The 17,892-nt window shown below is 35.8% G+C and overlaps 1 protein-coding gene across 50 annotated transcripts in view; it reads left to right on the forward strand.

Moving 5' to 3' along the window:
• PTPRD (protein tyrosine phosphatase receptor type D) overlaps window positions 1–17,892 on the forward strand; it is a 1,245,299-nt gene that overhangs the window by 961,651 nt on the left and 265,756 nt on the right. For all 50 annotated transcript variants that reach the window (XM_030512143.1, XM_030512142.1, XM_030512141.1 and 47 more), the window contains one exon: window positions 1,603–1,768. In XM_030512143.1, coding sequence (XP_030368003.1) covers window positions 1,684–1,768 — 85 coding nt within the window. In that variant the 5' untranslated portion in view covers window positions 1,603–1,683. The remainder of the gene's footprint in view (window positions 1–1,602; window positions 1,769–17,892) is intronic.

Consider the following 17,892-nt stretch of genomic DNA (forward strand, 5'->3'; position numbering starts at 1 on the left):
ATGCATCAGGATCATGCAATTTTTTAAAATTCCCCTTTTTTCCCCATGTATATAGTAATATTTTTTCTGTTAGATACCATGTTTAGTATTTTGATGGGAGTGTTTGCAAGGTGTCAAAATGATCTCAAGTGCCCCCTTAAAAACAGTTGTGTAAAACAAGCGCCTTCATGGCCACCTTTTTTTTCCCCTCCTCTGCTCCCCTTATTAATTATCAGTATTGTTTCCTCTCCACTTTCTCCCCTTCTAAAGGTAGCAGTGTATGGTTCAGACACAAATCTTAGCCATCACATTTCTGCCATGTGCGTGCTTGCCAATAAAAGGATGAAGGTTTGTCCACAAGTGAGCTGCCTGTGGAAATAGTTCAGGGCTCCCTTGTAACTCCTGCAGTCTAGAAGAAGCAATATCAAAATCACCTCTTCCTTGAAAGTACATTTCATACATCTCCATCTTAGTAATAGCATTGGAATCATTATGTAGCAGTTGGCTCTGATACCCTTGCACAGACACAAATCGAGTTTGACAGGACTGATGTCTCATGGACTTTGCTGTCGTTTGAAATGCTGACATGAAGATGGTAGTGGTGAAAGTGGGGAGCTGGTGCCTACAGCCCTTTGCCTGTGAAGATTTCTTAGGTTTGTATTTTTTGATGGCAGTGGCTGACTCGAAAGATTGTTTTACAAAAGAAATTCATAACAGCCATAGATTTCTACCAGCTGCCAATGTCTTTTCTTCATTGAGTAGATTCTTTGAGCATTGCACTGTATTGTAAAATAGGCTCTTTATACCACCCACAAATCTGTAAGATCTATCTAGTGGAATTGTAATTAGTGTATTTTTTAATCTGCTCTTTCGTTTTTTATTTTCACTGCATGGAAAACACTCGCGTGGTAATGAAAAAGATAGTATCAAAGTTTCTTGTATGTTGCAGACCCTTAGAAAGGTAAAATTACTTTTCAGTGTTATTTTAGTTACATCAGGCTATTTGGGCATATCTACAGTATTTCCTGTGATAGGCAAAAACATTTTTATATTACTTAATTTCTGTTACTCCTCAGGTATGGTAAATTTGGACAATGTGTGCAATATGCTAGCATTTGATGTCTAGCTTTAAGAACACCTTATAAGGCAGATTTTGTTGTGTTATTCTTACCAGATGGTAGAGCATCAGCTCCCAGTATGCTGCTTGCAATTGGACTTCTTATTCTGGAAACTGAATCCACTTTGATTCCTTTCTTGCAACATAAGTATTCTAGCGATGTAATAAACTTCAGTAACAATTAGAGTTCCTGTGATTTGGGAGGTTCTGTTGAGTACAACAAAAGATCCAGGGTGTGATAGATGCTTGATTATTGTAGAAAAGGTGTACTGTGAAATATGTGGGAAAAGTGCTAACATATACTGTACCCTGAATCTTCTGGTATATGCCACTAGCCTGAAATGAATTCTGTTTTCTTTTCTTTCCCCTTACCCTTTTGTCTTTTAATATTATTTTGCCTCAAGTGTGAATACTTAGAGAAAAACAAAGAAACAAACAAAACAACAGAAAATCTCTGCCCTCTTCTTGCTAACTCTGTTTTTCTCTTTTTCTTGTCTGTTCCACAGGCTCTGAAAATACTTCATCTGAAATTTCAGGCTGGACAGACGCAGTGGCTTTTAAGCCAGTGAGAATAAGGCTGCCAAAGCATGCTGGTGCCAAGCTGTCGGATGATGCACGTAGTCAGGCCAATGGTGGTGCTCCTGTGCTTGCTACTCTATGCTGATGCAGAAAGTAAGCTTATTATTCATTTGTGCTTGGGTGTTGACCACAATGAACAGTTTTGTTTTCAGCTGCTGGTTACTAAGGGTCTCAAAATGATTCTTTTGAGTAATTCTTAAAACACTGTGAGGTCCTTTCTGGATCACAGCTAGTATTTGAAAAGCATTATTTACACAACTCCCTTACCGTTTTCTTCTTAATGTTCCTTTTCTTAATGGTTCCTACTCAGATAGTGGAGAACATTACCACAAAGTTATGTAGTCAAAACAAAGACCAGCCTTGATTACCAGACATTGGTCAAATCCCATAAAGACAGACATCTGTTGTTCTTTGAACATTTCTTTCTTACATTGGGGGGGGGGAGGGGGTGGGGGAGGACACCACCCCCAATTAATATCCAGTCTAATTAAAATTCCATGCCCTTTGCAACTGCCACAACAGCTGTTCTAATGTATTATTTCCGACAGCTGTCGCAGAGTACAGTATCCAAACAAACCAGGCAGAACTGACAACTTACTGCAATGCCTAAATGTGTGACAATTGAGTGAGGAAAGGCACCTATGTTTACTTGTACTGAAGGGAAACTTGTATGTTAGTCAACTAGTTTACCTATTAAAGGGAAGATAATATCTTCTTTTTAATTAGGAAATCATTAGGTCTGCCTTGTTTACATGTGTTCCTTTTCCCAGCTGTCCTGTGGCTTTTTGCAAAAGTAATGTGGAAAAGAGAAAAGCCATTTGCTTTCTACCTGTTGACTTGAAGTTTACTACAAGATGACTTACTTCTGCTACAAGCTGTTAACATTCACTTGACTGAGGGATATTTTCCTATTGAATTCTCTGTGCAGATGCATCACCAATCAATAACTTTGTTCCAGCTCTTGTATAAAAGACTTCTGTGTTTTTTCACACATTTGTGTAAGATGAAGGAGCAGCTGAATTAAGTAGGAATGTACAAGAATACAAACAGTGTCAGTAAGGTTGGATAAATCAGTTCTCAGTAGATGCATATTGAAGAATTCCTTATTACTCCACATACCACCTGCATTCTAGGTGTACTAAATTACAATGATAAAAGAGATACCAAATCTTTCCGCATTCATGTGTAGTAAGACTTCCTTCTTTTAGCTGTAGCTCTATGAAAGTGAAGTAAATGGAAAAAAACAAAAAATACAGCAAAACATACATGTTTGTTGAGTACGGACAACTGAGATTCTCTGGCCCCTTTCCAGGTAGATAATGACCAGCTGGGATGATTGTATCTAAGGTGAAGCCAAGGACATTTTAACACTTTAGCCAGCAAATAATTAATTGGGAAGTGGTCCCATATGTTGGATGTGTCTGGATGTTGTAGTATTCCACATGTTTTAAAAGTAAATGCTATGCTTAGGAAACACAGATCTTTAGAATCTTGTATACCTTTTCTCATTCGCATAATGGAATGTCCAACATCCCATGGGCAAGTAGTGAATGATGTTTTTGGTTTTGGTAACCTCAGTCAGGTATCAGTTTGTAAAAAAGATGGTCAAACCCAAGAATCCTCATAAGAGAAAGATAAAGTTTCTGTAGTCATGTTACATTAAACAGAAAGTCTCCTCTTTCATCATTCTTCTCTGTGGGGAAGGAGGGTAGTTTTTTTGAAGGTTAGCGTGGAGATTACTTCAAAATTGGCTGGTGTCCCAGTACAGTTTTTGAACTGCTGTAGTCTACTTATGGTTCTTTTTTTAATTTCAAATAACATGAAACAGAACAGAAATCAGCTATTAGCTGTAGCTGGCTAGGGCTAGGCAGGCTTCATAGTGTTGCTAGAATCTATGGAGTGTTACATGCACAATAAAGGTTGTAAGATGCACAAAGGTCATCTTTTTGTGGGGGTTACACTCAGTGAAGCCAACCTGGACAACAAGAGGCAGTCTTAAAAGAAACTAAGAAAAGATAACGAAAGATGTATCAATTACGATTAATAGTGGATAAGTAGTATTTTCACACTACTAATCATGTTCTTGATAAACACGTTCTTTACAGGACTAGTAAGCTCCAGGACTAGTAGATTCAAGTCTCCTCACTGGAGAACAAAGAAAAAGTCTCTTCAAAATAACAGAATAATTATTTTTTTTTCTGTTCCTTTTAGACACTGATTTATACCATACTGTCAAATGATCATTAATAGTTTTGTGTGGTTATATTAATAGTTAATGTGTCAGAAGTGCTATTAATATAAGTTGGAAACACTGCCCTCTAAATACCACTGATCATCTTTCGCAAATGCACAAAACAGCTGAGTTTTGTGCTGTTCCTACTGACATAAACTAATCCTTTAGGATTTTGTGTATTTGTCTTTGTAGTTATTAGGTGTTACTATGCACAGTTACAAGAATAGAGGGTAGCCAAACAAAGATACATTAGGTTATCTTCTTGGTGGGATTTCTAATGTTACAATATCGCCTAGGGTTATTACTTAGTATCTATCTGTTGCATCTTCTTGTTACTAGCCAGTAGGAGAAAGAAAATGACAATTTGAAAAGATTTACAAAAATATAGGAAGATTAAAAAAAACATTGGAAAGATTCAGTTAAGAAAAAGCAGAGAAGTACTGCTAGAATTTTGGAATTCAAATATAATGAAATAATAATTTCATGAACTAGTTTTTTTCTTTAAAAGAAATAAAATGCGTATAAGACAAACTCATTTCTTCTATGTACTAGCCAAGATTTTAGATCAGAGTCTTCATTAAGACATTCCAGAATAGAGAATAAAATGCTAAGAAGTGATAGATTAGGTATCACTGGTTTTACTGTTTCTGTATTTTCTTAAGGAGAGAGCTGAACTAGACAGAAGTGCAGTTTTTCACATGATCATTTAAAAATACTGTGGACTTCTTTAGAACTTTGAAAGCTCCATTTCTGTTGGTCTTTCCCATTGTTGTGTTGTAAAGAGCTTTTGCCATGTGGGTAGTGGTGCTGTGAAATGCAGGAAGGGAGTGAACTTGTACATGTATCAGGTGAATATGAAATTATCACTTTAAATAGTCAGGCTTTTATCTAATCTGGCTAGCTCTAATTTTATGAGAAAAGGCTTGACATTACCTTTATTTTCTACTTATTACTAATAAAAGGTGTAACTGAGAAATCATATGAATGTCCACAATTTTGTATAAATTAACATAATCCTTTCTTACAAGGTCAACTTTACAGTTGAAACTGATTTTTCAGCTTCATACGTCCTTTCCTACATTCCTTTTCTTTCCAAGGATTTATAGAAAGAACTGGATTTAATAGAAGAGAGAAAAATCTAATGCAAGTTTTTGTTCACTTGCACTGGCTTGATTTTATTTTCAACTGAAAGGTTGTGGTACACCTAACACAAACTGAAGATAGCTAGATATCAATGCAGTGTCTCCTGTACTGTAGTCAGATTTGATACTTTCATTCCTTTTGCAATATAGTGCTGAAAAAAGTAAAGTGTATTTCTCTATCTCTTAAGCTATGAGATTAAAGAGAGATTTCGATTGTACAACTAATTAAAATGCACAGGGGTTAAAGTTGCATAAATATTTGTCTATATGAAAGGTATACATTATACTGTATGAATTGCGTGCCATACATGTATTTATGTGGCTCCACATAATATTGTATTAATGCTGTGAGTTGTAAATGAATGGGGTTTTGTTTTACCAATCTAAAAGAGGATCTCTTTGAGAGTCATAATAATATTTTATACACTGTACTTTGTTTATTTTGAAGATACAGTGAATTTCCACAGACATAGTTATTTTATGGGGTCAGAAATTGCACAGTATAAGTGAACCTTCTGAGTGCAGACACACAGAAAGATGTGTCTTCTTGCATGGTTAGCTTTTCTCCTGGAATTCTTGAGGATTTGAAGAGAAGTTCCTGCTGTGCCAGAGTTGGTCTGCCCTCCACTCTTGCGGAACTTGTATAGCTCTTTGTCAAAGGGTCTCAGACCCTACTGTTGTCCAGGGTTCTTATTGAACTATTTCTCACAAGCAGTTGGCAGGACTGTTATTTCGTTTAGTGTGGAGAGGACAAAGCAGGTGAGACAAAGGGGACAAAAGTTTTGTCCTTTTTGCTTTTTTTGCTCTTTTTTTTTTACCTCTGTAACTATAGAAAGGCTGTGCTTTCCTTTTTTTTTTTTTATTTTTTTAAATAATTTTTTTTATTGCTAGCACCAAGCTACCACAGAAGAGAAGTTATATTCTGACGTTGCCACTGCACTGTATTCTTTCCAGAGTAATTGCAAATGGGTAAGGAATTCATACTTTCCAGTCTCGCTGTGAAATCCCTATGAGTGGGATCCAAGCAGCAAGCCCACTTCATGGTTTTGAAGAGGTTCCCAGTGGCAGTCCTTAGTACTTCTTTTCTGTTAACGTACTACCCTCACAGCTGAGGGAGGTAATGAGACATCTTTGTGTTTCCCCATGATTGTGAAGGACCCCAAACTGAAATGTGTCGGCACAGGCTGATAAACTCTCCCATGGCCACCTCTCAAAAGGGATACAGGATGGAAATGACAAAAAAAACCATTCCCTGGTGGACTGGGTGAGTGCATCATGCCCCTTATGTGTGTGACCAAGATTTCATTCCTACTGTTAATCATGAAACTAAGCTTATGTTTGATGGAGCAAAGTAAACAAAATTGAAAGGTGGCAAAATTACCTTTGCTCTTTTCTCTTTTACTGTAAGTAAAATGAAGTGTTACTTTTAAGTATAAGAAGTGAAAAATCTCAAGGAATATGATTTTTTTCTTTTACTTGCCTCAGTTTATGTTTGGTCTTTGTAGCTTCTTTGCGTATTGTGAGAGGATGTTACAGAATCCACTGAGGAAAGAAGATGTTTGCTTACAAAGATTCTTGTTTGTAGAAGAAGAGTCTGCTGGTATTCACAATGGTGTAGATGACAACAGTGTTAAGGCAATTCTTCTTTACATCTACTGAGAAATTAGTAGTATCACAGTTGGCCATAAGACTCTTAAAGTAACAGGTTGTTTTCAAATTGTAGAGTACGGTATACTATTATAACTTTCTGACCTCTGTAATGATACGGTGTCAAGTTAATCACTGAGCTCAAAGAAATATATAAAATATAAAATGCTTTTAAAATTGTTCTTCCTGGTATTTCCTGGTATCCTAGTTTTTGAAATTTAAGAGTATAATTTATATTAATAGAATCAGATAATTTTCTGCATATTCTGCATCCAACTTCTTAGTAATCAGATAGATTCTCAGAGCACACATCCTGTTTCTTCGCCACGCTGAGAAAGTCCTGGTCACTAGCTCTTCCAAATTCTCTGCTGCATTTCTGTAGTTTTGTCTGTTTAATTCTTTTACTTCATACTTGGTTACATAGCTCCTGCTCTGACAATTTTCTTTTGCCGCTTCTTTTGATACGCTGTTTTAGAAGAGAAGCCACAATTCTTCCTTCATTCAGTAGAAGTGGTTGCAGCTGATTAAAAAAGGCAGGCAAAAATGCTAACCATAACCAATATATACTGCTTCCCCATTCTCAGTTGTTTGAAACAAGAATAATGCTTAGTTCACTCTGTGACTCCTGATGCATATGTGTCAGTTAGCATCATGCTGTCTGCGAGAAAAGTCTTCACGATTTTCTCTAGACCACAGTCAGGAAGGGCTAAAACTTAGTGCTGACAGGACAGGACAGTGATTACTTTTAACAAATGTTGGGTTCATTGAGACGAATTCTTGTTTAAATAGGATTTAACGATGGTAGTTTAGTATTAGTGAAATCAAACATAAGGTGGCTATTTTTCTTCTGTTTTTTTTTTTTTTAATAACACCTGTTTTTCTCCCTGCTAATCCCATTCTTCCCCTTTAATTTTTTTGTGTTGTTCAACAAGCTGAAACACATCCATGCAGTCCAGATTGAATTTTTTGTTTCTAAGTGCTTGTCTGCAACACTAAACTAATTTAAATAGATCTTCCAAAGTAATTATCTTACAGAAAGTAATTATCTTACAGTGAGTCTTGCAACTGGGCGGACATAGTTTACACTAAAACCCCCTCCCTATTCCAGAATATCTTCATAAACACCGTATGTAGGCAAGCCCAACATGGAAATGATTATCTTTTTTATATGTATGCCTTCGGTAAATAGGACAATTTTCTGTCATAATAGATGTAAACTCCAACATCTTTAAAGAGACTGTTTCAGTTATTGCTTTCAGCTGTGGGCAGCAGCGAGAACTGTAAATTCCAAAGATAAATTCTGTTCTTCATTGGGAATTTTTTCAGTATCACCCGTCTTAATATTCTAGTGCTGATAGCATCCATTTTGTGTAAAATATAGCTCTTTGTTTGCATTGCTATTTCTTATAATAATGGTGACGCTTGCAGTAGAGTTTTAGTATGGACTGCCTTTTCTGGGAAAAAAAAAAAAAAAGGCAAGCTTTCAATTTTGTTTTATATTCTTTTTTAAGGAATTTTTGTATGCTCCATACAGTTCAAATTGAGGACATTTTCCAGTTGATTTTATGAAAACAGGTATATAGTATTGTGACAGTAATTTTATATTGCACTTGTTAAATATATTAAAACATATTAAGTAAATCACCCATCAGTTCTCAAAAGTTTGAGTCTTAGTCAGACAGCTAGTTATACCAAACTATTCTAGATGTATTCATTTTTCTCTGCAGCAAAGTGAAGGCTCTGAAATATATGTGATAGTTGAGATGGAGAATCAGAGGAAGTGAAAACAGTATGTGGTCATCCCAAATATACTGACTTTGTCACAGAAACTACAGATAATATGGATGTCTGCATAAACCAGGATTTATCCAACCCTTATGTTTCAAGTCGTTGCATTAAAGCAAATCTGAATAATTTAAGAGTAGCTATAGTTACCACTATATCTGTTTAGCTTGCTTTAAATTATCAAGTATTAAAGCAAAATTGGGAGCTGCTTGAGGAATATAGTTTTCCAATGCACATATTTTTTAAGAAAGTGTTTGGATTATCTCTAAATTTGTACATAACAAAACATCTCAAAATTTAATATGAACAAAAGATCTGTGAGTGTTTTGTAAAGTGTAGATTCAGAATTAAATATAGTTTACCGAGGCTTTGAACTATAGAATAAACTGAAGAACAACTGCAGAATGGTTCCCCTGGACATTTTTTTAAGTTTGTCTCTGCAACACTGAAGATTGCTTCCATGTCTGTTCCACAGCTGTTGTTGATTCAGGTCCGGACTTCCCCAAAGCAGAGCACTGAACAGAACTGAGTTGCAAGCCTTCGAGCTCTGACAACATATCCTGTGGCTGAGCGTAGGGGCATTGAAGTTTCCCCACGTATGAAAGTTGTACATCTTTTTGATTTTCTGGAGCATATAAAACCAGAGTCAGGAAATCCAGAGTCTACGGTTTTTCCAGGCACCAAGAAATGTAAATAAGGGAGCTATATTTTAATGGCCTGAGTTGGACAAAACCGCATTATTTAGATTAATGTCAACTGTTAACAGAAAGTGTTTCTGAGGAAACTTCAGTATGGGTAACTACCTTCAAGTGTGCAATTCCCTGCAGCATCAGTAATGACCACTGGCAGATAAAGAAATGTGGGTAACTAATATTCCCTTGTCAGAATTGGCAGGAAATTCCAATGTGGGTTTTTTCAGTAGTGAATTTCTGACAACAGCTTTAGCAAATTATAAAAATCTGGAATTATATAGGAAGATCCCCATTCACTTTTGTTTCCACCCTATCTTTCAGGAGACCATGTCCCCCCAAAATTGTATAGGATCTTTCTGTCTTATATAGTGTCTGGTTGAAGTTATATTTATTCAAAATAATTACACAAGTATTTTTTTTAATTTGATCCTTTCAAAGTTTTGATAATACACACTTTTTTTTAATGCCTTTTTTTTTTTTTGGGTGGCGCAAACTAAGTTAATGTGACTGCTTCCTTCTGCTAAAGGTAGCAATGTCAAGAGTAAAATTGCATCTTGATTTGAATTACTGTAAAAGAGGTTTAACCATAAAGTTGTGTACAAATTGCTGCTGTGCTTTTAGCTGAGTTATGTACATTACAGTTACAAGACTGTAATGTATATGTTATGAGGAAAATGAGTGCAGAATTATAATATCAGTTGATGAGTGAAGAGTTCATGTTGTGTAAGTAAGTGAAGAGTATAAATTGATAAAAGACAGTTCAAATTTTAAATTACTCATACAAGGTGAATGCAAGTATGTGGCAAATGATGATTTCAGTTTAGAAGAAATTCTGGGGCATGACTGTAAACAGCACTTTAGACATGGTCTTCCTGTGGAGAATAGTAGCAAATAACAGAATTTCACAATACATACCACATCCTCAAACTCCTTGCTAAAAAGAAATTTTGAGAGCATTTTCTCGGTAAGGGTGTTATTCAGGAAGAGAAGTATAAAATTTATTCTGTTGGGATATAAATTCTTCAACTAAATTTGCCATGAAACTTAGCTGGATAGAGGTTTTGTTCTAGTTTGTTCTTAAGAAGCCAATCTTTAAATTACTATGTATTTTTCAAGCTCTGTGTGCTTTCTACTTCAGCAGCATATGGATGAAAGTGAGGCTCCACTACTGTTGATTTTCTTTTGGCACATGCAGTAGTGAAGAAGGAGGAATAAACAACAAGGGAAAGTGATACCAAATTTATTTTGGCTGTGAGAGTTACTTACATATGGACGTTTCCAGGACAGTTCCACCTGGGTCATTTTATTTTCTTCCAAGAATTTCACATATGCTTTAGAAAAATCTATGAAATAACTGCTGAGAACATTGGCAGGTCATGTCTGGATTGGAGAGAGAAACAGTCATTTTCTCTCCTGTTCTAGTGAAACAGCACACATTTTAGCAGCAACAGTTGCAAGGTCAAACAGCTGAAAATGAAAAATACGATTCAGAATAGAGAGTAGTATCTTTAAATGTAATGATTATAAAAATAAAACAAATTTTTCTTTTTTTTCTTCTTCTGAAAAGGTTCCTTCTGTTCATATGAGTCGGTAGCATCTAACATTATCTTTTGATTGAAAAGCAAGAGTAAAATGAATGTGTGGAAAGGCAAATAAACACTACTTATATGGGCCTGGTGAAGCTAATAATGCAGTGCAAACCTAATATTGGTTTCTCATTCTAAAAAGTGTGACGAGAAACTGGAAGAAGTGCAAGGAAGAGAAAAACCACTGTTCACTTCAGGACTGGGAAAATGCTTTGTCATTTTTGGTAATAAGTTGTTTGTTTATAAAAAAGAGTACTGAAGGCTTATTTCAGCTTATGTGTACATACAGTCATTGATTTGGTAAAGATAGTGATTGCAGTAGAGGATTTTGCTTAATAAATTTGAGGAGAATTTAACAATCTAGTAGCTAATTCTGAACAATTACATTGTATCTATTAGAACAGGGTGCTTAAAGGGCAGTTTGCTACTATGAATGTGAATATTCTAGGATTAATATTTCATGCATTTTAGATTCAGTACAAAAGTTACAAGGAGAATCCATTTTCTTTTTTAATGTAAAAGATGGAACTAGTTTTAAATTTATGAGGAAATAAAGGAAAGGAGGATATTATTGGATATGGTATAAACCTTAGTGCACCTACATCTTGCATACTAGAATGCAGTCTGACATACATATCTCAAGAAGACACAATGGAGTTAGGCAAGGTGCGGACACTGGCAGCTAAACCAGTCCATAGGATGGAACAGCTGCCACATGAGAAGAGACTGAAAAGGCTGAGACTTTTCCATTTTCTAGAAGAGATAGCAGAGGCAGGTATGGGGATTATGTTTGAGGGGTGCAAAATTATGGAGGTAGAAGTTACAGTGAATCCGCCCACCCCATACTAATGAAACTTTGGTGTCTGAGGTATTTAGAAGAAGATTGATTAGAAGGAGGTAAAAGATGGAATTTGCTACATGTTTTTTGGGAACACACAGTATCTGTAATTTCAAAGAACCAACGTCAAAAATTCTTGTACAGGACATTCATAAATTAGTACTAAAAGAGAAATGCCAGCTTTAGTGTCCTTTGGAGTATGAAGTGAATATATGAATATATGAGGTGAATCGACCTCAAAAAGTTCCCAGGCTAATGTGCCAAGATAGCACCTTCTTTTGACCCTGCTGGAGACATGCTAGCAGGCTACACTGACCTAGTGTGACCCAGTCAGGCATTTGATGTGGTCTTGCATTCAGAAAGACTTATATTCTCAAACAAGCATTGTTCACCACTGTTTATTCCCCACTATACCTTTTCCAGAAAAGCTGGTTTGGAGGTTTCTGTATCACAGTGTTGATGTAATTAAAACCTAGAAAGTGAAATGAAAAACAATGGCAAACATTTAAGCAAATGCATTTTATAATTTTGGAAAATTACAATATTACATTTACAGATGGCAGAGCTCACATGTATGTCAGCTGTGTGGCAATGTGTGTTTATGTTGCTGTGGGGCGGGGGACTCAAGGATAAGAGTTATTTTGCAAGATGCCTTCTGATGCTTTACAGTTCACAGGCAAAGTACATTAGTGGAAAATCCTAGTCACCTTTTTTTTCTTTTTTTTTTTTTTTTTAAATCTTTCGTCTTCAGACACTCTGTTCATATGGAGAAGTGTAACATGTCCACTGACCTTTTTCGTTATCTGTGGTCTGATGAAAGTGACTTAAAGGTTGTAGCATCTAAAGATGTATGCATTATAAAAAATAGAGATAAATTGGAACTTGGAAAGGTGCAACATCTCTAGGAAGATACAACTATGAAGTTGTATCTACTCTTCAGTCCAGCTTTTCAGATCAAGTGGATAAGGATTTCCTTAAAAATTTGAATGGTAAGTAATTCCTTTTCAAATTAAATGTCTCAGAAGGAATTAATTTAGATTCCTTTAAAGTAATTTGGCAATACACTAATTAAAAATAAATTTGTTATTATAAACATTTATTAAAACTTTAAGTACTGTAGAAATAAAAATTTCTTACAAACTTCAATAAATGCTTTTAGTCAGTGTCTGACTAACATACACTAGCTGTTTGAAACAATTGCCTTTTTATGATGCACTTTGGTGAAAAATGTTTATCATTTGGCTATTGACTCTTTATATTGCATTCTGACATTTATGAAGTAAGAATTTTATCCATTTCCCATATCAGGAACTGCAGTAATGTATAGTATTTTATTATTGCAGATCTAAAGTCACTAATTCCATTGTTGCAATCTCTTAAAATTTGGTCATATCATTTGGGTATGTCTTCTTGCTTCTAATGTCTGAAATTCTGTTTCACCTTCAAAGTTATAACAAATTACTTTAGAATTTACTACTACATAAAAAAATTAGTTGCTTCTTACGATGCCGTCGAAAAGGTATTATTCATAATGTTTTACAAATACCTCCAATCTAGATAAAGACAAAACCTAGAACTGTTTCTTTTTAACTTTTATTTCCACTCATTTCCCTCTCACCTTTGTTAACAAGATTCTCTTAGATTAATGATTTGCATTCTACTTAGCAGCTCAGTATTGGTTTTTACTCATGGATTAGAGACTTCCAAAAATGGTACAGTGAAGTAAAGTGCTTTGGAGACTTATAAGTATAATGATGTGGATAACATGAGTATATTAAAAATAGCTTTTAGATGTGCATGAAAAATGTGTGGGATTTTCCCATGGCAGAAAGTCTTTAGAAAATTTTTCTCAGCTATGCACTATCTGACAGAAGCTCGTTACCTGCGCAGAGCAGGAGGTTATTTGGTGTCTGGAGAAAAAAAGCTGAGTATCTGTGATAATTCATTATTTATCTCAGTTTAGATTACTGATAGGTTATGTATAGACAGTTGAATGGCAAGTAAGGTCTGCATAAACCTGATCCTTGCATCTTTCTAGAATTTTTCATGTATCGAGTATAGAATGGGGGGGGGGGGGAAGGCATTTCTTCTCTTACTTCTTGTAGCTATATAACTTACAGGTATTGCTAAAAACTAATAAATGTGTCTCCAGTGCTATTTCAGTTTTCTGCTTCTTTTTTTTCCTCAGAATAAATGTGAATATGTGAATGGAGGCTAGAGAGGATATTTAACCAAACATGACCATGGATTTGCTTATCTGATTTTGAAGTACAAAAGTTGAAATATGTGGACAAAACCTATGGATCTTATTCATATGAAAATATTAGATCTTCCTTGCCAAAGTTTTCTCAGATTAGCAACTGCAACAAGACGCCTTGATTTGTTTACCTTTTTAATAGCAAGAAAAATCCACCTTTTGCCTGGAATGCACCAAACCTTCTTTTCTCTTCAGATGTGTAGTTCAGTAGTTCTATATTGTTACTTACTTCTTTGGTGGCGAACAGAATGTAAAACAGCAACTGCAAATCATCAGAACTGTTCTGCTTGAGCTATAGATATCTTAAAACAGAAAGGTGTGTTATCTCTTCTGCATAGATCAATCTCAAGAATTACGTTAGTTAACGCATCTGATTGTTAGTTACACATAGAGAAGGGTCTATGCCGAGACTTTCTTTTCTGAATTGTTTTCAAAAGTGTCACCCCCGTACCCTATCTAAAGCTAATTTTCCATAGGTAGATTAATAATCCTTACTTGTAGTTCTTTACCTTAACCAGTATATTTGGAAATTACAGGTAAATTTTAGTAGCATTCAGATTTTGGATTGTGGAAAAGGACGTTACTAAAGAAGGCAAGCACTCCTTGCTGTTTGGGGTAATACTGCTGGGAAAATGCAGGGCAGGTAATGCACAGTTTCAAGGAAAGCTATTCAGAGTGGTAATACAGACACTGAGATCTCAATGGCATCCAAAAGACTGATCATTTTAGAAGGCTACTGTAATTTGTTTAAAAGAACAGGTTCAGAAAAATAAAAAGGTAACATTTTATACCATATGCTGAGTCATTTATACTGAAATGCTTTGGGATTGAAGTTTTAAAAAAGATCTTAAGTCCCAGCTCTATGAAAGTATTTCAGTGATGTTAATTTCTGAATCCAACACTACTGTTTTATTGAAGGTAAATAGATTATGCTGTTACTATTATTCTGGAGTGCAAGTTATGTTCCTGTAATACATTTCCTTTTTCTTTAGAATGCAGACATGGTCCAGAAAAGATAATTAACATAGTAATTGTTTGAAGGTGAATAAAGAATGGATTCACAAATACCATTTAACTGTAAACAGTATTTTAGGATAATTTAAATCTCACTACTGTATCATACTCCAAATATAAAAGCCTTTAGAAGAGTGTACAAGATTTCACTGATAATTAGTATGTTTTCCTTTTTCTGCCAGAATACCCCAAGTTACACAAGGGCAACAGATTCTGTGGTCTAAAAATAGTGTTGATGCTCCAGTCGTCTTTTTCGTCACAAGCTGAGAACTCAGCTCCAAGTTCTGCCTGTCCTTTTAGGCAACAGGTGTACTGTCCTTACACCTCTACTATTGAATGATTTTACTTCTTACAGTCTATGATTCATCTTCATTCAGGCAAAGCTTTAGTGTTTTCTGGATGGAGATGGAGGCCAGCAAGGAATGTCTTCTGCTTTGTGAAGGTGTGCCTTTTTTGCTGTTAAGTGCTCTTCTGCTAGCGTGGGTGTAATGCAGAAGGACTGCTGTGCACCTGCAAAGCCCAGTGACAGGCGTGCTTAAACATCATCACTCACTGCTTGCTCTGTGTTCTCTGGCACCAGAGAGTGGCACTTCTTTTCTGCTGTGCTGTGAATGTACTGTGAGCCTCACCCTGTTAGTTCAGCAAGTCAGATTTCCTGTACCTTGCTTTTATCCTGTCTGCTTCTTCCTATGCATCCTTTTCCCCCTTCAGCTGTCTTTATCCTTTCTCTTGCTAGCTTCTCCACTCCGCTCTTAATATCAGAAATAAACACCAGTTTTCATAAATGTTTGTGGAATCTGGTGCAGAAATGTTGTCCACAATGCATCACAAAGTAGAAACACAGGGGTAGCCATGTGGAAATTACGGACTGAAAAATTAATCAAAGAAACTTCATTCGAGATACAGAAACTCATTAGAGGTCAGCACAGTAGCATTACAATGTAAACATTAAGCAGTAGCATCCTTGCTTTCTTCATCTTCAAATGGACACACTTTCTCACTTTATTTCTGGGTTTGGATATTTAAAATTGTTTTTACTTGACCAGGCTATTTCCAGAAATACAAAGATACTTTTGGTGATATCTGTGTTGTATGATCAGACAAGCAGTCAGATAGACAAGACTTATTTTCTGCTGATCTTTCAGTGAAGTAAAAGGGTGAGCTCTCGTGAATTACATAAAATGAAGCCAAACTCTGTTTTCTTAGTCTGTCAGGACTAGAAAGGGCTTTTCAAAGGGCAGTATAATTGTGTGCAGGTATTCAATTTTATATTTTTTTTCATCTGTTTAAAAACAACAACAACAAAAAAAGACATTCTAAAAATCATCATTTTTCTAAAATTTAACATACTTTCCCAGCTCACAAGATGATGAGATCCTTTATGTTTTACTGAGTCTGTGTGGTTTGGTCTGGTTTGTTTTCTTTTTTCCTTTTTTCTTTTTTTTTTTTTTTTTCCCTGAGGCTGAAGTAGCACAACCTTCACACTTTGAGTACCCTGTAAGAAGAATGTAGTTCTCAGGGTCCTAGCCTAAAAATAGAAAGTTTTGATAAACCTAATTGATGGTAGGCTTGCTGTTGTTCATTATCTTTATTAGTCTAAGTAATTAAATCATTAATTGATTGGTGGCGATCCCTTGCTAACAAACAGTAAAGCTTGGTGCTTTCCTGCTTGATCCCCTAAGATCTGCCATTTCAATTCTACATGCAACTCTGCATTTTTGGTATTTGTGCTGTCAAGAGGCATGAAGTCAGTGCACAGTACTGTAGCTCTCCCAGCATGAACAGCACTGGGAGGGGGTTACCCTAACCCGTTGGTTGTACTTTTAGACAGACTGCTTCTTGACATGTGTTGCCTCAGTGAAAAATAAGACAATGCCAATCTAACTGTACCAAATTAATGCTGGACAATAAACCATATAAGAGAGTTCATTGTAGAGATCTAACTCATTTTTCTGATAATTAATTTACATAATTGTTCATGGTTTTGTGTAAGGGTTCTTTCGTGGATGTGTATATCAATAAAAGTGTTTTGAGTATGAAATGGTTAATATTTTGCTTTAGTGGTATCAGGCTAGACATAGAGCGGTTCGTATTCAGGATTGTGATACTGAGTCTGCATGCCAAATTCAGACTGAACATTTATTTCTAGTAATTTTGATCAGCTACTACTGTATCGGATAGTACTGTATCAGCTGGTACTGATCAGACTACTGTTTAGCTTCATACTGATCAGCTAGAACTGAATCAAAATTGTGATATTTTGAAAACTGCATCTAGAGTGGCTGCTTTCACAAGCTTATATGACAGTTGTCGTTTTTTTCTAAGCTAGGCATCTAGGATATTGTGAAAAATTTCTTCACCAAAAGAGTTGTCAAGTGTTGGAACAGGCTGCCTAGGGAAGCGGTTGAGTTGCCATCCTTGGAGGCATTTAAAAGACGTGTAGATGTGGCACTTAGGGAGATGGTTTGGTGGTGGACTTGGCAGTGCTAGGTTAATGGTTGGACTCAGTAATCTTAAGGGACTTTTCCAGCCTAATTGATTCTATGGTTCTATCCTGGAAAATTTTTATAAGTAAAGCAGTTCATGAATTTGAAAACTTCTTAATTAAATTCTAACAACCAACTCATTACTATGTGTGTGAATATTCACAGTAACTTTTTTTTTACATTGTCACAAGGATTTGTTTGGATATACTTAAGACTAACATTAGTCCCTAGGTTCATTAGGGAAGTAAAATTAAAATGGAGAAATTGTTTCATTTGTTTCCTTAAACAAGGTGTTTTATCAAAACTGCACAAGGTGCTGTTCTGAGGGACCTGGGCAGATAGAGAGAAAGGCTGACAGGAACCTCATGAAGTTGAAAAGGGAAGTGGTATTCCCCACATCTGGGGAGGAACAACCTCTTGCATGCTGGGGGCTGACCAGCTGAAAAGCAGCCTGACAGAAAAGGCCCAAGAGATCATGGTGGACAAAAAGTTGACCATAAACCAGCAATGTGTTTTTGCAGCAAAGGAGGACAAGAG

The sequence above is a fragment of the Strigops habroptila genome, chromosome Z (assembly GCF_004027225.2).
Source record: "Strigops habroptila isolate Jane chromosome Z, bStrHab1.2.pri, whole genome shotgun sequence".
NCBI classification, from domain to species: Eukaryota; Metazoa; Chordata; class Aves; order Psittaciformes; family Psittacidae; genus Strigops; species Strigops habroptila.